The 21,583-nt window shown below is 35.7% G+C and overlaps 1 protein-coding gene across 1 annotated transcript in view; it reads right to left on the bottom strand.

The window, feature by feature from the left end:
* LOC123531366 (hypoxanthine-guanine phosphoribosyltransferase-like) overlaps positions 1-19,826 on the bottom strand; it is a 40,683-nt gene extending 20,857 nt beyond the window's left edge. Inside the window, exons 1-2 of the mRNA XM_045312230.2 lie at positions 19,645-19,826; positions 1,698-1,804 (exon numbers count right to left, since the gene is read on the bottom strand). Of these exons, the coding sequence (XP_045168165.2) occupies positions 1,698-1,804; positions 19,645-19,668 (131 nt within the window). The 5' untranslated portion in view covers positions 19,669-19,826. The remainder of the gene's footprint in view (positions 1-1,697; positions 1,805-19,644) is intronic.
* Positions 19,827-21,583: the final 1,757 nt, after the last annotated feature.

The following is a 21,583-nucleotide window of genomic DNA, read 5'->3' as shown; positions in this document are numbered from 1 at the left end:
AAGAGGTTATACACTGCAGGGGTTTTTTTTTGGCCGTTTTTATAGCCGTTATTCGGCTATATTCCCAATGCCAAAAAGTATGTATTTTTCCCAAAATGAAGGCAAAAATTCCCAATCTACATTCTGAAAAAAATTTCATCAAAACTGCACAAAAAATGACCAAATTACGGTATGGACAATTTTGTAATGGAAGTATGTAAAAAAGGTTCTACAATGTGAAACAAGTGTATGAGAAAGTGCTTAAACACATCCTTACTATATCCTATGGGACGAAATATTTCCCAATTTGGAACATTTACGCGTCAAAATTCCCAATTTTAGGGGTATAGGCTATGTTCCCAAATTAGCCAGAAAAAACCCTACACCGGCAGAATAATTTCATAAGCCCGAGTGAATTATACATGTAGCGCATAATCGATTCATAATCGATTCATATTGAGAAATATTAAAACATGGTTCTGCTATATATTCTTTCACTTCTAATAAGTCTTCAATGTAAGTAAGTAGTCTAGATGATACAGGGAAGCACTAGTTTATGGGGCAAGCATGGCGCCAAATATAGTAGGGCAATGTGACTTGATGTCACGTTGCTTTCTTTAAGTCTGAAGTCTTCAAAACCTAACCGTGCTTTAACAGTGCTAAAATATGAGAAGTAACGGTACTGTAAATATTTTTTTTACATAAAATTAATCTTGTTAATAAACTGACCCTCAGCCATCAGTTTTTTTCACTGGAGCTTGTATCGGTAACTTTAACATATAGTTACACGTAAGACAAGTCCGTATAGAAAGATCCCTCAACTCCACAATAAACAGTCAGGGGTGTAACTGTTTCAAGTTATCACAGTTTATAACCCATTTGAGTTATTGCGTTTACTTTCATAACTTGTTTCAGTTATCATAAAATATTACAAAGCCCTCCTGTGTCAATTCCTCATTTTGAATGTGACTAATGCAATCATTTCCTGAATCCTTGGCCTTTTATCTTTCCTGCTATGCAGTAAAATTTTTTACGCAAAGCTGATAAAGTCTTACGCAAATGGTTTTAAAGCTATAAAACTCTTAACATCCCATTATGCTCATCAGGTCATGATCAGACTAAAAGAGAATTTGATTAACCACAATTTGCTACTAATTACCCTTTAAAGGTCACTTTGTGAGAACAGAAAAAAGGCTTTTTTTTAATAACTTACCTGAGTTATCTATATTTTATAACTAATACAGGTTATAAAATGCTTGAAAAAGTAACTGAAATAGGTTACGTAACTTAAAACAGTTACACCCCTGACTGATAAATATAAGATTTCACCCAATACGCTATCTATTTTATACTTAAAATGTCTCTTCTTCCACCTCTGTTTTGAAATACATGTGTCCGAGCTGTAAATTACTTGTTTAATCTTCTATATTTCTAAAATGGACGGGTCCATCACTAAATTAGAGCAGTACCATTTATTATTAAAAGGGGTGTTCCATGCAAATTTACTGACTGAATAGCGAACAATGCAGACCATGATCAGTGCAGGCTGATCTTGGTCTGCACTGGTCGCAAAGGCAAAAACACTTGCCACCAGCAGGCTAAAGGTTAAGAGGTCAAAGGTCAAAAGCACATGATACAAGTTAGCCTACTATGACCCCTAATATATAGATCAGATACCTACCGAAGAAAGCTTTATATCTACTACACATTAAATTTACCTGTCTGTAATGAGGCCAGATGGTATAAGTATGTTCTCCAGGTCCTCTTCATAATGTTTTGGAATGCAAAACAGTTCTAATCTATAGCCTTCATATTGGTCATCTATCTGTAATAATCATAAACAAGAGCACCGCCTTGCGGGTGCTGACGCTCATCTGATTTTTTTTGTGTAATAGAAATATTGTCCTACCCATGATTTTCTAAGTCTAAAAAGGGCCATCATTCTTGCAAAAAGCAGGATAGAGTTATGTTTCTTGATGTACAGTGTCCACTTATGATGGTGAAAAACTGTTGCAAGTTTTAAAGCAATAGCTTTGATAGTTTATGAGAAAAGTTGACTTAAACATAATACTCAACCAAGAAAATGATTTTCTAAGTCCAAAAGGGGCAATAATTATTGCAAAAAGCAGGATGGAGTTATGTTGCTTGCTGTACAGGGTCAGCTTATGATGGTGAACAAGTGTTGCAAGTTTCAAAGCAATAGCTTTGATAGTTTAAGAGAAAAAGTTGACCTAAACATAAAACTTAACCAAGAAATCTGATATTTTCTAAGTCCAAAAGGGGCCATAAATCTTGCAAACAGCAGGATGGAGTTATGTTTCTTGCTATAAAGGGTCAACTTATGATGGTGAACAAGTGTTGCAAGTTTTAAAGCAATAGCTTTGATAGTTTAGGATAAAAGCTGACCTAAACATAAAACTTAACCAAGAAAACTGATTTTCTAAGTCCAAAAGGGGCAATAAATCTTGCAAAAAGCAAGATGGAGTTATGTTTCTTGATGTACAGGGTCTGCTTATGATGGTGAACAAGTATTCCAAGTTTCAAAGCAATAGCTTTGATAGTTTAGGAGAAAAGTTGACCTAAACATAAAACTTAACCAAGAAATCTGATATTTTCTAAGTACAAAAGGGGCCATAAATCTTGCAAAAAGCAAGATGGAGTTATGTTTCTTGCTATACAGGGTCAGCTTATGATGGTGAACAAGTATTCCAAGTTTCAAAGCAATAGCTTTGATAGTTTAGGAGAAAAGCTGACCTAAACATAAAACTTAACCAGGCAACGCCGACGCAGACACCGACGCCGACGCCGACGCCGACAACCGCTCAAGTGATGACAATAACTCATCATTTTTTTTCAAAAAATCAGATGAGCTAAAAATACTTGCATTTAAAACTTCACTAGGTAACCCACTTACATTGTACACTGTACTTTCTTAACTATTGTCCAGAACTTCACAGCAGTCTTAAGAGTACATTCAGAATATCCACTCATGCAACGGAGCACCTCTTTCATGCTTATAAACCACCACAAATCTATCCTGGTCACGGCACCAATGTCGGGATCATATAGTGTAAAGAATAAATAAGCGTTTCCCAGGTTCAATTTCGATTTACGTTCCGTTCATAAGTAACGTTGTACCCTGAAATCCCGAAAATAAGCCGCGGCTTATTTTAAATTTTCGTAAGGATTTGGTGGCTTATTATCGAGACCGGCTTACTTTAGAGTTCGGCGAACTTTTGAGTACATATATTCAGTAACGGTTTAAAACCGGCGTATTTTCAAGTAACGAAATACTGAAGATATGGGTGTCGTATATTTTGCTTTTTAGTAAAAACATAGACGTCGATAAATACTTATACTTCTGACATAGCAGTTTTGTTACAATTTATTACAATTTCTTAATGAAAAAAATCCGATTCTAACAGACAATTATCCATTAAAAAGTTTTGTCTGGCCTAACAAACAAATGGATCCTATGATTTAATCGGCCAACAGGAATGAAAAACTTTCAAAATAGGTGATAAACACTGCACTGTGTTATAAAGACAGGTCATGTTAATTAGTAGAAATAATGTGAAAAGAAGTGTTTGAGACAGGATTTTTTTTTTTTTTGCTTTTAAAATTTAATTTGTCCAGGGTTTTAAATATCAGCACAACTTGCATCGTTTTTATTCCAAAGTATGTTTTATTGCTGTAACGTGGGGAAATAAATCTGCTATGTACACGCTGGTAACTTTTGCTATCATACACATATATGTGTCCTAACAAAGACATTGATACTATTACTGATACAAATGGACGGCTTATTTTTGGGTGCGGCTTATTTATGAGCCCTTTTTGCCTGTAGTAAAATGGTGGCTTATTTTCGAGACCGGCTTATTTTCAAAACCGGCTTATTTTCGGGATTTCAGGGTATATAAACAATGACGTTAACGGATGTGACGTCAGTAGAGGCGCAGCGCCACGACGTCACGTACAAAGAAGTGCGTAAAACGCCGACAGCAGTCTTAAGAGTACATTCAGAATATCCACTCATGCAACGGAGCACCTCTTTCATGCTTATAAACCACCACAATTCTATTGCACAAAGATTTATCAAAATTAAGTTCTGTTTGCAGAAGCATTGTCCCATTCATCTTAAATATGAAGTGTCTATTACAAAATCAAACCTCCAAAATTTGCTAAGAGTCTTTCCTCTCAATGGAAGTTATTACAGACAGCTCTGACAGCTAAAACATGACAGGTTTTCCTGTACTGGGTGTAAATCTGTATTTTCACATTGATTTAACTGAATTAAGAAGCCAAAGGAAATGTACTTGGACAGGATTTTCCATCTTAATGTAACTGAATTTCTGGCCACTTCCCAGTTTGAAAGAGGTACCTTTTGGATTATTTTTTTTTGAATGGATTTCTGTCTAAGAATAAGTATATTGTCCGAGCCATCTCTAATATTCATTTAAGAGTTGTGAGACTTGGTCCTCGAGCTTGTTAAACTGCATACAGCATCTGTGTGAAGTTTCAACCAAGTACCTGCATTAATTTTGGAGACAGTAATTTCCATGCAAAACTTTAAGTTGTATTTTCCAGTTTAATCCAAGAAGGGTATAACCTTGCTAAAATACAATTCAGAGCTGTGGTAAATGCACCTTCTACCATGTTTAACTGACCTCTGACAGTAATTTGTATCAAGTTTCAACTCAACATCTAAATAGACGTTGGAGGAATTCCTATGCAAAATTTCAATGTTACCTAAATTTTCTGAATCCACGAAGGGGGGTAATTTTGTTAAAATTCAGGTAAGAGTTCTGGGACTTGATGTTGTAACTTTGCGTAATTACCTGAGAGTGTGAAGTTTTAGCTTAGTATCTGCAATGGTTAAAAACACGGTATTGTACTCTTGGAAAAACTTCGACCAAAATTTTTTAATTAAAAATGGGAACATTATGCTAAAAATGTTGCAGGGAGATTTAAAGGCAAAGCTAGTTTCTCTGTGTATGAGATGGGCGAAATTTTTCCCAATAACAGGTTTTCCTCAAACTTTTTATTTATTTGCAACTTATTGAATTAATGGATTAATTTAACTAATAGAACAAGAGTGCCAGAATGTCACAATATACGCCCGTCACAGCAAATTTCTTTACTCTAGCACCTGTATTTGCAAATGAAATTTTAATTTTGTGGTTGTTTAGTACCGGTAATCATTGTAAGTCTTTTGTTTTTCTAAGTCCACAAAAAGAAACTCCTTACCAAGTAGAGATACCTTAAAATACACCTAAAATTGGAAAGTAACACCTATGTTGTACCACAGAAAAGTGTCTTGTTTTTTCCTACGGTCAATCATAAAAAAGTTACAATATAAGTTATTTATAGTATCAACTAAGGGAAGTTAATCTTAAAAAAAAATAAAAATAAAAAAAATAAAAAAATCCATAAAAAAATGTAAGTCCACATAAAAATCTTTACCAGGTAGAGATTGGTCAAAATACACCTCACAAGAGTGCCAGAATGTCACAATATACGCCCGTCACAGCAAATTTTGTTTACTCTAGCTGCTGTATTGCAAATGAATTTTAATTTTGTGGTTGTTTTAAGTAATCATTGTAAGTCTTTTGTTTTCCTAAGTCCACAAAAAAAGTTCCTTACCAGGTAGAGAGACCTTAAAATACACCTAAAATTTGAAGTAACATCTATGTTGTACCACAGAAAAGTGGTCTTGGTTTTTCCCTATGGTCAATTATAAACAAGAGGACCATGATGGTCCTGAATCGCTCACCTCTTCCCACATGACCCAGTTTTGAGTATGACGTCGTTTTTTCTATTATTTAACATAGTGACCTAGTTTTTGAGCTCATGTGACCCAGTTTTGAACTTGACCTAGATATTATCAAGATAAAAATTCTGACCAATTTTCATGAAGATCCACTGAAAAATATGGTCTCTAGAGAGGTCACAAGGTTTTTCTATTATTTGACCTATTGACCTAGTTTTCGAAGGTACGTGACCCTGTTTTGAACTTTATATAGATATCATCAAGGTGAACATTCTCACTAATTTTCATGAAGATCTCATGAAAAATATGGCCTCTAGAGAGGTCACAAGGTTTTTCTATTTTTATACCTACTGGCCTAGTTTTTGAATGCACGTGACCCAGTTTCGAAACTGACCTAGATATCATCAAGGTGAACATTCAGATCAATTTTCATGAAGATCCATTGAAAAATATGGCCCCTAGAGAGGTCAAAAGATTTTAATAATTTTAGACCTACTGACCTAGTTTTTGACCGAAGTTGACCCAGTTTCAAACTTGACCTACATATTATCAAGATGAATATTCTGACCAACATTCATACAGATCCCATGAAAAATATGGCCTTTAGAGAGGTCACAAAGTTTTTCTATTATTTGACCTACTGACCTAGTTTTTCAAGGCCATGACCCATTTCCGAACTTGACCTAGATATCATCAAGATGAACATTCAGGCCAACTTTCATATAGATCCCATAAAAAATATGGCCTCTAGAGAGGTCACAAGGTTTTTCTATTATTTGACCTACTGACCTAGTTTTTGAAGGCACGTGACCCACTTTCGAACTTGACCTAGATATCATCAAGATAAACATTCTGACCAATTTTCATGAAGATCTCATGAAATATATGGCCTCTAGAGAGGTCACAAGGTTTTTCTATTTTTAGACCTACTGACCTAGTTTTTGATTGCACGTAACCCAGTTTCGAACCTGTCCTAGATATCATCTAGATGAACATTCAGACCAACTTTCATACAGATCCCTTGAAAAATATGGCCTTTAGAGAGGTCACAATGTTTTTCTATTATTTGACCTACTGACCTAGTTTTTGAAGGCACGTGACCCAGTTTCCAACTTGACCTAGATATCATCAAGGTGAACGTTCTGACCAATTTTCATGAAGATCTTATGAAATATATGGCCTCTAGAGAGGTCACAAGGTTTTTCTATTTTTAGATCTACTGACCTTGTTTTTGACGGCACGTAACCCAGTTTCGAACTTGACCTAGATATCATCAAGATGAACACTCTGACCAATTTTCATGAAGATCTTGCGAAATATATGGCCTCTAGAGAGGTCACAAGGTTTTTCTATTTTTAGACCTACTGGCCTAGTTTTTGAAGGCACGTGACCCAGTTTTTAACTTGACCTAGATATCATCAAGATGAACATTCTGACCAACTTTCATAAAGATCCCACAAAAAATGTGACCTCTAGAGTGGTCACAAGCAAAAGTTTACGCACGCACGCACGGACGGACTGACGGACGGACGACGGACGCTGCACGATCACAAAAGCTCACCTTGTCACTTTGTGACAGGTGAGCCAAAAAGTTACAATATAAGTTATTTATAGTAACAACTAAGAGAAGTTAATCTTAAACAAAAGGACCATGATGGTCCTCAATCGCTCACCTGTCCCCACATGAACTGAGTATGACGTCGTTTTTTCCATTATTTGACATAGTGACCTAGTTTTTGAGCTCATGTGACCTAATTCTGAACTTGACCAACATATCATCAAGATAAAAATTCTGACCAATTTTCATGAAGATCCATTGAAAAATATGGCCACTACAGAGGTCACAAGGTTTTTCTATTATTTGACATAATGACCTAGTTTTTGAAGGCATGTGACCCAGTTTTGCTATTTTTTCTATTTTTAGGCCTACTGACCAGGTTTTTGACCGCATGTGACCCAGTTTCGAACTTGACCTAGATATCATCAAGGTGAACATTCTGACCAATTTTCATGAAGATCCATTGAAAAATAAGGCCTCTACAGAGGTCAAAAGGTTTTTCTATGTTTAGACCTAGTGACCTAGTTTTTGACCACAGTTGACCCGGTTTCAAACTTGACCTTGATATCATCAAGATGAACATTCAGACCAATTTTCATACTGATCCATTGAAAAATATGGCTTCTAGAGTGGTCACAAGGTTTTTCTATTATTTGACCTACTGACCTAGGCTAGTTTTTGACCGCATGTGACCCAGTTTCAAACTTGACCTAGATATCATCAAGATGAACATTCTGACCAATTTTCATGCAGATCCCATGAAAAATATGGCCTCTACAGAGGTCACAAGGTTTTTCTATTATTTGACCTACTGACCTAGTTTTTGACCGCACATGACCCAGTTTCAAAGTTTATCTAGATATCATCAAGATGAACATTCTGACCAATTTTCATGCAGATCCCATGAAAAATATGACCTCTAGAGAGGTCACAAAGTTTTTGTATTATTTGACCTAGTGACCTAGTTTTAGACCGCACGTGACCCAGTTTCAAACTTGACTTAAATATCATCAAGGTGAACATTCTGAGCAATTTTCATGAAGATCCATTGAAAAATATGGCCTCTAAGGAGGTCACAAGGATTTTCTATTTTTAGACCTACTGACCTAGTTTTGAACCGCAGTTGACCCAGTTTCAAACTGGACCTAGATATCATCAAGATGAACATTCTGACCAATTTTCATGCAGATCCCATGAAAAAAGTATAGCCTCTACAGAGGTCACAATGTTTTTCTATTATTTGACCTACTGACCTAGTTTTGGACCGGACGTGACCCAGTTTCGAACTCGATCTAGATATCATCAAGATGAACATTCTGACCAATTTTCATGCAGAACCAATGAAAAATATGACCTCTAGAGAGGTTACAAGGATTTTCTATTATTTGACCTACAGACCTAGTTTTTGACCGCAGTTGACCCAGTTTCGAACTTGAACTAGATATCATCAAGATGAACATTCTGACCAATTTTCATGCAGATCCCATGAAAAATACGGCCTCTACAGAGGTCACAAGGTTTTTCTATTATTTGACCAACTGACCTAGTTTTGGACCGGACAGGACCCAGTTTCGAACTTGACCTAGACATCATCAAGATGAACATTCAGACCAATTTTCATACAGTTCCCATGAAAAATATGGCCTCTAGAGAGGTCACAACGTTTTTCTATTTTTAGACCTACTGACCTAGTTTTTAATTGCACGTGACCCATTTTCAAGTTGGCCTAGATATCATCAAGGTGAACATTCTGACCAACTTTCATGAAGATCCATTGAAAAATATGGCCTCTAGAGAGGTCACAAGATTTTTCTATTTTTAGATGTACTGACCTAGTTTTGGACCGCACGTGACCCAGTTTCGAACTTGACCTAGATATCATCAAGGTGAACATTCTGACCAACTTTCATAAAGATCCCATGAAAAATGTGACCTCTAGAGTGGTCACAAGCAAAAGTTTACAGACGCACGCACGGAAGGACGACAGACACAGCGCGATCAGAAAAGCTAGGTGAGCTAAAAAAAAATCAAAAGAAAAAAAATTGTAAGTCCACACAAAAATCTTTACCAGGTAGAGATTGGTCAAAATACACCTCAGAACTGGATGTAGCATGCATGTTGTACTACAGAAAAGTGGTCTTGATTTTTCCCTATGACTAGTAATGAAGAAGTTACAGTATAAGCTATTTATAGTAACAACAAAGGGAAGTAATTCTAAAGAAAGGAACTGTGCATGACACTTCCTCTCATGATGGTGTATAATTGTGCCAAGTTACATCAAAATCCCTCCATGCATGAAGAAGAAATGCTTCGGACAAAGTCATTCTAGTATCTGACCTTTGGCCTCTAAGTGAGACCTTGACCTTATATATTAGACCTAGGGACCTGGTTCTTGCGCACGACACTTCGTCTCGTGGTGGTGAACATTTGTGCCAAGTTATATCAAAATCCCTCTATGCATGAAGAAGAAATGCTCCGTACAGGGTTTTTATTCTTGTATCCTTTGACCTCTAAGTGTGACCTTGACCTTAGACCTAGGGACCTGGTTCTTGCGCAGGACACTCTGCCTCATGGTGGTGAACATTTGTGCCAAGTTATATCAAAATCCCTCTATGCATGAAGAAAGAATGTTCCGGACAAAGTTTTCATTCTTGTATCCTTTGACCTCTAAGAGTGACCTTGACTTTAGACCTAGGGACCTGGTTCTTGCGCAAGACACTCCGTCTCATGATGGTGAACAACTGTGTCAAGTTTCATCAAAATCCCTCCATGAATTCCAGCATGCTTCATCCTAACTAAATGATGTGCCAAGTGATAAGGATCATTAAGATAGCCATAAAATTATCTGGCATTAATAGTTTATTAGCTTCTCTAGTGGTCAGTCTGTGCTCGAGTGTATCAGAAGTTTAAATCATTTGATGTGTAGTATTCTCATGTATAATGGGCAAAAGGAATAATCAAGAAGTTTGTGAAATGTGGGTGGAAATTCAGGATATTATTTGTTCGGCAAGTTTATGGCCTCTACAAATTCCACGTTATTTTTGGACTAAGAATTTAAGGCATTTTGAAAGAATTGTTGTAGCTTCATTTGCATACATGAATGGTCTAAACCCAGAACAATGTCTCGGCATTTCGAGGCACTTTTTCGACTGTTTGAAATAAGAAATTATAATTTGTATGCTTACAATGTTTCAAACAACAGGTACGAGTAAGTAGACGGTAGGATAAGATCATATGTGCACAGCAGTATCCGACAGTAAAACAGGTGCGTAGTAATACTTTGTAAACAGATTTGACCTAATTCGTCGCGTATATATACTCCTGTTATTTGGAACGCATACTATATATTTATTTTTTTCTTTGAAAAATTCAATTTTCAGACACTTTTAACCCCCAAAAGATTGCCAAGTTCCATTTTCTAAAGAAATGTAACCCCCAAAGAAAACCCTTTTCCCAGGGAAACCTTCCACTTGCAGGGCATTTTAGTATCTTACCTCGCTCGCCGTATATATACTCCTGTTATTTGGAACGCCCTTGTTTTTCTTTTATATCCATTGTTTGAAGGCAAGAGGTGGAATTAATTAGAGTAACTGAATGATTTGACATCATTTAAAAAGAAATACAGAATAAATCGAAGTATTATTACATAAATGAATTAATCATCATTATGACAGGGCTTCCATTAGGATTCAATTTCATGGAGTCAGGACTGCCTAACATACAGATTTTGGAGTCCCTCTTAAATTTTCTTGGAGTCCTACATATTATCACTTTGTACAGTGACCTTCAATACCATCAACATCATCATCACCATCATCATCATTACTATCATCATCATAATAATTGGTTCAGAACAGTGCATAAAGTAATAGAATTTAGAGAAAAGGACCACTAGATTGATTAGAAAACATCTTATTTAACAAAAAATATTTTATTTTTTAAATTTATAGCAACAGTCAGCATTTTATTAAAATCACCAGACTTACTGTTGTTCAGCTACAAAACGAAAATCCACTTAAAAAAATCTGAAGTTCATTTTACTTGGAGTAGAATTATGTCAAATTACGTCATTCACCTTGCAATACCCAACCAGTTAACTTTCATCCCACATCAAAGAGAATCAATAAAGGAAAATTTTGCCGACACTCCTTTTGATGTCAGCTGCCATGTGCTGGTCGAAATGTGTCGAAGATATCAGTTTTTAATAGGTCAGGAGACAAACTGAATGTTTTTTTTCTTCTAAAAATACTGTAAGGCCATGCCAAATTGATATGTCGTTCGTCGGAACTACCGCATCAATAATTTCATTCCCGAGAAAAAAAAAAAAAAAATTACCCACCCGCACGTAGATATGGCACAAAATGTGCACCTCTGCACAAGTGTGTCCATTTGTAACCTACTATATACATTTGGTTACTGGGGTTACTTACTATATATTGCTTTGGTTACCCTTCTAAATGTGTGGCAATACACATAACCAATGACTTTTGTGAGATTTTGTTGAGAAAAAATCATGTCTCTTTTCTGGTTATATGCCCGCTCGTACATAAAAATCTCCGAAAAAAATCTTTTTTTTTCGATTACGCGGTCCGGAATAATAACGGTAAAACAGGTTTTATCGCTGTTTTAATGCGTCAAAGTGATATTGATCGGATTTCATGCGTCCGTAATACATGTAGCTTATGATCCAAACTCAAAAAGTCAGGAATTATGGTGTTGTTCATCATTTGTTTTAAATCTGGAGTGTCTGTGCTTGTGCCACACATGGCCTTCGATGTGCCGGTAGGTAATGAAATAGGCACATTCTACTTTTGTTCAATACAGTGAAAAGAACGAAGCCCGACTTGTAAGACGTGCACGGGGATGCAGTTAAAAATATTTGGAAATATTGTTCAGATATAAAGTTTTCAAACCATTTGTTATCAGTTGTTTAATTCAGCATGTTAGATCTAGAGCCCAAAGCTGAGGCCAACTACTATCTTAAAAAAATATTTGTTCACAGATCCTGACCGACCTATCACATTGTCTCGGCCCAAATCTTTTTGAACGTAACTTCTTTAGTACAGCAGTCAGATATCCTATCAAAACGCATTTAGTCAATTTAAAAATTGTTTAGCTTTTCAAATAAGTAGTGTTGATATGAAAATAATTTGTAACCCCAGTTTTGCCTGTTTGTACACATGACGCCAGGATATATTTAAAATTGGCTGTAAATTGATTGAACGAAAGAAACTGAAAAAAAAACAGACTTCCCCAACTCTAAATTTCTAGTTCAGTCAAAGCACAACAAACAAGACTTTTAAGGGTGGCCATACTGGGATCATTATTTGTCCGTCTGTTATTATTTTTGCCTGAAATGAATCTCTACCACAAAAGCTTAAGCTAGCCTGATCATGATCTGTTAAGAAATTATTCCAAAGGGATTCGAGCAATGTCGAAGCATCTGTATGCCCAACTCCGTTTGGTCTCACTGGTCAAGTGGTTTATTACTTCCCCTCACCTCTATGGGTTGGAGTTCCACTAGGGGCACAAATTTGTTCATGTGTCAAAGCCATCTAACTGTGTTTCAGAAGAAATGTTATTCCACACAATCATGTGCCTGTTTTGTCTTAAATATTCCTCATCCTGTGCCATTAAATAGGCACGTCTTCAGATTAATGTAGAAAAATCAAAATTAAAAATAAGACACCCATTCCTTAGTAATTAAAATTACAAAATAAAAAAATAAAGTGATTCAGTGAGTTTTGGCATGAATTTATTTGCAAAATCATTCATGTAGTCTTTAAAACATAGAAAAGCTATATACTGTGTTACCCACACTGTAAATGTTTGATTTCTGTGTTATTTCTAAAGAAATGTTAACTTTATATATAATCATAACCGCCTCCTCAAGGGTTCAAGCTGGGAAAAAAAATAAAAAACGCCCGCTCGCTCCATGTAAAATCTACCCACCTCTGAAAAAATCAAAATTGAGAAAAAAAAAATAAAATAAAAATTTCGCTCGCCCGCTCCTATTTTTTTTGAAAATTTTCCGAAGAACTATTAATCAATTTGGTATGGCCTAAAAGAAGGATTTATCATTTATGAAAATCCAAAGTAAGTAGCAAATTTATTACCGGTTGGAAAAAAATGTATTAATTTAAACTGGATGTGAAATGTCATTTGCTAAAAGAATATAGTTACTTGCTGAGGTTTTTGTGCTGAAATTATATATTTTCCACAATTACCGTATTTTCCCGAATTAAGGCCCCCCCACCCGTTTTGGAGGGGAAAAAAGTCAACAAGAACGAAAATAAAATCACCTACCTTATTTTTATAAGTCCACATAATAAGTAATTTACAGTAAGTATCCAATGTATTAAGAATTAAACACACTTTTAAACAGTCCATGTACCGTAAATCCAAAACGTTTATACTAAGTACGGTACGTATCCAATCATCAAATAGAAAATTAAACGGTAAATCCATTTTTGATTTGTTTTTGCACCACCCGCGCACAAGCTTCCTGTCGACTTTAAACAAATTTGCGGCAAAGTGTTAACCTTTTCTTCGGCAGTTTTAATAACTTTTAATTTAAAAGCAGACACATAAGCAGCGTGTCAAACCACTGACATTGTGTATTGCTACCCGCATGTACTAAGGAAAATATTATCGGAGTACACAGCTATTTGGGTATGATGACGTAATGTGTAATGTCACGAGCGTGTCACGGAATACATGAGGTACCGTATTTAAATGCATAATTTTAAGACACACTGCATTAAATTGGATGCCAAATAATTACGTTTTGAGGGAATTAAACAACACAGAAACACTTTACAGTAATGTTGCAGGGTTCGAATTTAGCCAGATTTTCTACTCGCATTTTTTCGCAAGTGGTATTTTTTTTAACTTGCTAAATGAAAAAACAACTTGCATTTTCCGCGACTTGTCACTTTATTAGAACATGAACACAAACATCCACGTGACGAGTCCAGCCAATCGTATTTGCGCTATATAAATAGTAACTTAATATAGATTACCAAAAAACCCACCGGATGCGGTAAACGTCATCAAAATTGGCGCAGGTACTTGTCAGCAGTTGAAAAGACATGCGCACGGGACATGTATCGAGTGTAAACTTCCGTTTACGACGAAAGATGAAAGAGTGCTCCGAAATTCGTTCTGCAAATGACAATGCGCTGCAATGACCGCGAGTTGTTAAAGAAAGAACAGTGTAAGATCGAGACGACCGTTAGAAATGCACATTATTCGGCCAAAAATTTTCACTCGCAAAAAAATGCTGGTGTCTGAAATCTCACCTCGCAGTTTGAAATTTGCACTCCCATTTCGCGAGTATGCGAGCTTAAATTCGAACCCTGATGTTGGTTTTAACAATATTTTTAAGTTTTGTAAAAATTTTCATTTTTTATTTTTTTTTACCTCAAATTTACCTCTTTGGAAAATGTAACGCCCCCGGGGGCGTTTATTCGGGAAAATACGGTAAGTTACTTTGTCTTCTTCTTACTTAGGAGCTTGTTTCACCAATTTAATCAAAGCCTTTTGTTGTCTGCAATTAACGCCTTCTAAACATGTCAGCTGATCTGGATAACGGTTTACATTTACAGACGTTCTCTATCAGACACGATGCTTTCACACTGTCACACACTTCAAACACTGCCGGCAGTTTTTACGAGGCTGTCAATCATCAAGTGTTAAACCGCTTTGATTAGTTATGGGGCGGAGCTAGTCACATCATTCTAGTAAAGTTAGGTCAGGCCTAAAAAAAAAGTTGTTTGTTTCCAGTGACACGGCTAAAAAAATAGGGTAGGTAGGTAGGCATTTTTTTTTTTTTTTTTTTTTTTTTAAATGCATGAAACACTACCGTAGTTTCAAACAGGGAGATTATAAACCTTATAAACATGCATCCAATTGTTATGTTTGATTTACACCCGGATGTACAAGACTTTGATGATGTTTTAGCAATATAAAATGCCGTTTGATTGTGTATTTAAATATTATGAAATAAATATTTGCTTTACATGTTTGCGTTTTGTTGTTGTTGTTTTTTCATTTCCAGATTTATAAGCCCATCCGATTAGCTCAAGGTAGAGCAGTCGATCTACGGATCAAGTGGTCATAGGATCGTTGTGTCCTATATCATTCATTCTCTGCCGCTAATTCATGTGGAGAAGTTGGCAATTACTTGCGGAGAACATGGTTTATATTTAATTAAACGTGAAACTTGAATGAAATCTTGCTGTGGATTCTCTCTTTAAATAATATAATTTTAATATTGAATATTATTCAACAACCAACATTTATATTTCAAACTAAAACCAAGTAAAAGCACACTGGCCAGGAATATGATTTGCATCTTTGATTTGCATTGAGATTAATACCATGAGCCCCTACCCCAATCTAAAATTCTGGATTAACTGGACAATGCCAGACAATGAAGTTTTGACTGGTATGCCAAAATTGTGAATTATTAAAGCTGCAAGTGGTTGTTCAACGTCTTACTACTACTATAAATCCCATCTAAAACCTGACTTTTCAAGCCTCTGCAGGCCTCGACCTTAACTTTTTTCAGCAGGTCCACCAACTGCTGAAATCTAGTAGACCTGCTCAGACTTTAGTGGACCTCCAAATGTCATAACTTTAATTGACTCAAAGAAACAGGGCTTATTTCTAAAATAATTAACAAGAGCGCCGCCATGCGGGGCAATATACACCCGAAGGCTTACATCATAGGATTGGAGCAAAATTTTAAGAACTTGACTGTTGTAGCCCCAAAGGACTGGAACAACAAAAGGAAAACTTAAAAAAACAAATCTAAGTCCACAAAAAAAAAAAAATCAAAGTCTACAAAAAAATCCTTATCAGGTATAGGTAGGTACACCTTAAAATTGGAGGTACCATCCATGTTGTACCACAGAAAAGTGGTCTCGGTTTTTCCCTACGGCCAATAATAAAAAAGTTTCAAAATAAGCTATTTATAGTAACATTAAAGGGAAGTTATTCAAAAAAAAGAAATTATTGTAAGTACAAAAAAGAGATCTGCCAAATAAAAACAAGACCACTGCAATGCAGAGCAATATACACAAAGCAAAGTCATATATGACCTTTGACCCTTAAGTGTGACCTTGACCTTGAAGCGAGTCATCCGGAACATGCGCTCTGCACATCGTTACAATGTGGTGAACATTTCTGCCAAGTTTCTTTGAAATCCTTCCAGCAGTTCAAGAGTTACAGAGCGGACACGAAACAAACTGATATGACTTTTGACCCCTAAGTGTGACCTTGACCTTGAAGCAAGTCATCCGGAACATGCGCTCTGCACGTCGTCTTGGTGTGGTGAACATTTGTGTCAAGTTTCTTTGAAATCCTTCAAGGGGTTCAAGAGTTACAGAGCGGACACGAAACAAACTGATATGACCTTTGACTCCTAAATGTGACCTTGACCTTGAAGTGAGACATCCAAAACATGCGGTCTGCACATCGTCTCGGTGTGGTGAACATTTGTGTAAAGTTTCCTTGAAATCCTTCAAGGGGTTCAAGAGTTACAGAGCGGACACGAAATTGCTAACGGACAGACGGACGGACGGACGGACGGACACCAGCGTCATAACATAATACGTCCCTTTGGGCGTATAAAAATGGAAGACTAGCAATCTGTTATCCCGAAAAATAATTATTTTGTAAAGTGTCCCAAAATATGGACACAATAATCATCATCCACCCGACGTCGACCCGTGTTGAAAGTGAAAAAAAAAATAACAATTATCGGTAATTATTCTGATGATAAACTAAGTAATTAGCCTTGTTTTCATCATCAATTAACACCCCCTCAAAGAACTAAAAGAAGTGTGTCGGTTATTATGGCATCTGAAGTGGAGATCAAAGCGGTATAGTTGCCCGAGATTGTCATGGCATTACGTCATGTTTTCGCGCCATGTGACACATCACTGTCTAATCGTACTTTCTCGATTCCTTAAATTGTTGAGAAGAAATCAATAAAATAGTTTTTTCTTTATCTTTTTTTAAAAGCGAATGTGCAATATCCCGAATAAACTGACATGTAAATGTGTCAAACCGTGATAGCCTACCTCTGTGACCTATTTGCCCTCAAGGAATTTTACATTATTGTTTGAAAAGAATATCTAACAAAGTGTTGTGTCAAAAAATACATGTACAATGAATAATTTAAAATTTACTAAAATCAGCAACAACATCATACTGCTTTATTTTAAAACCACATTTCTATTTACGTTCACGAGGTCACGTAACCTATTCTGTCGTGCTAACAGAAATCTGTTTGCCAAAAATCAAAAATCGTTTTACTCCATGTATTTAAATTGCTGCCGCTTTTTCATTATTTAAGATTTTTTAATTGTGTTTTTTGTACATTCTGGTCAAAAGTCTGAATTTTATTACCATAGTATGTACCGTTTATTTACTTTAAGAAAGAAGTAAATAATCAAGATCGCGCTGTTAGAAATTTTACAAAACATTATATGAAAATTTGACCGTTTTTAAAGAATTTTGCCTACATTCCTGTGGATATCTTATTAAAATTGTTATAGAACTCAAACTGTATTAGTTCTCAAGCGGTGTTGAAAATTTGAAGCTAATATATTAAAAAATGAATGCACTATGCGCGTTTTTTGTGTCAAAAGTAACCGCGATGTAAATTAGATATTACGATAGGGCGCACGTGCTTGTGGAATGGAAAATTACCAGCACGACGTTTTGATATTTTTATGATTCGCGGGTAAATTCCAGTCAATCCAGGTAATTTTGCCTGATGTAATTTCTCAATTTGGTAAAGTTACCACGAAAAAACCACTTACCCGACCGGTGGAGTAGTCCATTCGTGTAAAGAGCTATAAAAATAATAATATACTTATTTGCAAAAATATGCAGCCCAATTTTACCGCTAAAAAAGTTTAGGGTCGGCGGTAAAAAAATAGGGTAGGTCGGGTCACCGGAAACAAACAACTTTTTTTTTTACGCCTCACGGTGTATTGATTTTGTCGTCCTTTGAAAATATCGGAAGTCCTTTGTACGCCTCTAAGATTGTGTATTGGCGTACGGACCATAATTTCTGGCGTATTTTACGCCGGGACACCGCTTAACGGAAGCCCTGTTATGAACTAAAAAAGTAGTTCCAAAGTTGTTATCCGGTTCGGAATGTATACATCGTCCATTTTGCCATAATGTATTATGTTAAATATTTGTTTGGAATGCGTTCCAAATAACAGGATAATGCCCAGGAAAGATGTTATAACATTTCAAAGACAAATGGCAAAGCTTAGTTCCGGTTTTCTTTTCTCAGTTGCAGAGTAACGTTATGATTTTTTGATAAAATAACATTTTTTGAATCGAGAAATATACTATCAGGAACAAAGAGGAACTGTCGTGGTATTGGATTTTTATTCATTAAATAAAATATAAATTACTACATAAATCTTCTACAAATATGTAGTTCGTAAATTATACATCTTGCCCGATTCCTAGACCAAACTAGTACTTGAGAGTTGAATATCGTTAATAATTTTGGACTTGTCGATATCCGCCTCCGAGTACAAACCAGAAAAGGAAAAGAATGTGATAGCACTGTCCCCCTTCTTTGCGTAAATAACACCCAACAGAATCCGTTGGGCAGGAATTGTGTTATAATAAAGCGACGGATCAAAAAAAGAAATACATACATAGAAAGCCTGTAATTTTTCCTTTCCAATGATGTATATATTATCTAGATGCCTTAAAAAACTTTCAAACTATGGCAGTTAAAAAAATTCAGAGGTTTAAATCGCGTGTACTACATATTGGAAAATGGCCGATACAGGTAAACACATTACTACACAAAGCGTTTTCATTGGTCACGCCTCCGACCGCCATTACATAAAGACGATTGAAACGTTAGAGGTTTAAATTTTTTACAACAGAAATTCTTGATAAATATGACCTGTTCTTATGTTTTTTATTTACTATTTATGATTAAAAACAACAGGTAAGCTGTTAGGGATAAAGAAAAATCGTGACTACTGATAAATCGTAATTTCAATCGACCACAGTTTTGATTGTTTCTGGTTGAGACCTCTAGGTAGACAACGTTAAATATCAAAATGTAAAATCGGTCTACCCGAGGTCTCATTATTTAGACTATAGTTTGGCTAGACTGATTCTGGATCTGGGTAGATTCGTTTGGCCTACGACATATAGATCTACATACCATTTTTCTACTAGTTAAATTAATTCACCAGTTGCAAATAAATCAAAAGGATATCATGAAGATGGTTCCGCTTTTTTAGAAGTTAAAGAGTCCTAGGGAGGGTCATGGTCAGTAACTTACCACAATTTTGTCCTTGGATGACATGACTGACAGTGTGTTTTTGCGGCGACCTTTCTGGTAAATCTGTTTATACTATACAAATGTAAATTGCAATGTTGTAGTTGTTTTGAAGTTCAGTAAATGTCATTTTTTTTAACACATGTTAATCTAAATCTGTCAGCGCTTATCTATACAAAAAGCGGGCGTCTTAGGACACAGACTGAATTATGATAAGGCACAGTGCCGCTAAATCTACACCGGTCGGTTTAAAGGCTAGAAGATACTAAATGTTTTCCTTTACCGATATTCAGACCAAGATAAAACTTTTTCATTAGCATATAACCATCTCGCGTTCCCTTGTTAGCTCAGAACAGCCTCAGCTCACCTGCAATTCTGTCTGGGCCAAACTGTCCCTAAAAGGGTTTAGAGATATATTAACAAAGGAAGATGAAAAACATCCTTAAAGAGAATTCCTATAGTTTTTTTCCTTTCATAGATTTTTTTTTTAAATTCACATATATGATTGGAAATTGTGTGCTGAAAACAATGAAAAAATAAAAACAATAGGTCACCAGGCTTGTTTTTGTGAAAAATTGTTTTGAACACACCCACTGTTGCTGAAACTGCCAGCGATTTTTCAACATTTTCATAATTTTCTGCTTTTTTATATTACCAACCAAAATATACATCGAGATAGCACAATAAGTTTTTTTTCTTTTTACAGATTTTATTATATACTTATTTGATATTATAGTCATATTTGTAATACTCTATCCTTACAATAATGGGTACAAATGAAAAAAAATATTGTTTCATATTTACTTTTGTGAACTTTTTTCAATGACAAATACACATAGTGAAGAATATTTTTTTTTAATTTTGAAAAAACTCTTTCATATCTTTTTTTCCTGTTTTTCTTGCGTATAGATAATTGTATTGTGAGCATAAAAATGGCTAAAAATGTATGGGTCACCAGGCTAAATTTTATGTTAAGACCGCTAGAATACAACACCTGTTCGGACGGAAAGTGGCGCGAACCTGGCCAAATTGATTACATGTATGTGTGCTAGAAGCAAAAAAAAGTTTTAAAAATTCTTATTTCTTTCTATAATTGAATAATAAATAATCTGAAAGGTGATATTTTCTTATCAGTACTAAGACAATTATCTTACATTATATGAACAACACTGTCTTTGTACTAAAATGCGATGTGAAAACTCAACCACAAAAATAGCAAGATATCTGTCAGGCATGATACTTGTCAATACAACATAAACCAGTATCAACATTTGATTAGTGATAAAACTTATCAAAAAATGTATTTCATTCAAGATTCCTCATATATAAAAAGATTGTCTGTAGCATGTTTCAACAAATGTTGACTTCAGTTCAGTTTTCCATAGAAAGTGTCGGCTGCGCAGAAAGATGCGCATAAAAAACTATAGGAATTCCCTTTAAATGAACTTTGTCAACCATCCAGAAAATCCCCATAAACTGCCCAATACGGGTCCTTGGGGATTTTAATATGCCTAGTGTTGACTGGACATCAGAATTCATCATTGAAAACTGTAGGTACCATAACTTGTACATTTCCTTCCTTTAAATTATAGTAATCCTCAATCTTCAGCAAATGGTCACCATCCCCATTAGAGAAAATAACACCTTAGACCTCTTTCTCACAAACATGCCCTCTCAAGTCCATAACACCACAACTCTACCCCCATTAGGTTCTCCAGATCACGACATCGTCTTTCATGAGATAAAGGTTAACAGAGGCCGCCCTGTACAAAAGGTCAGAGAAATGAAATGCTACCAGAAAAAAAACTGGAATGGTCTCAACAAAGACTCTGAAACGTTTTCAAAGCACTTTCTTGCAGCAAACCATACAGATCCCAATACTGCTTGGTTCTCATTTAAGGATGAATTACACCGTCTTAGCTCTATCCACATCCCAACTAGA

The sequence above is a fragment of the Mercenaria mercenaria genome, chromosome 11 (assembly GCF_021730395.1).
Source record: "Mercenaria mercenaria strain notata chromosome 11, MADL_Memer_1, whole genome shotgun sequence".
Lineage (NCBI taxonomy): Eukaryota > Metazoa > Mollusca > Bivalvia > Venerida > Veneridae > Mercenaria > Mercenaria mercenaria.
The sequence above is the reverse complement of the archived record's forward strand: the minus strand, read 5'-3'. Positions and strand labels throughout refer to the sequence as shown.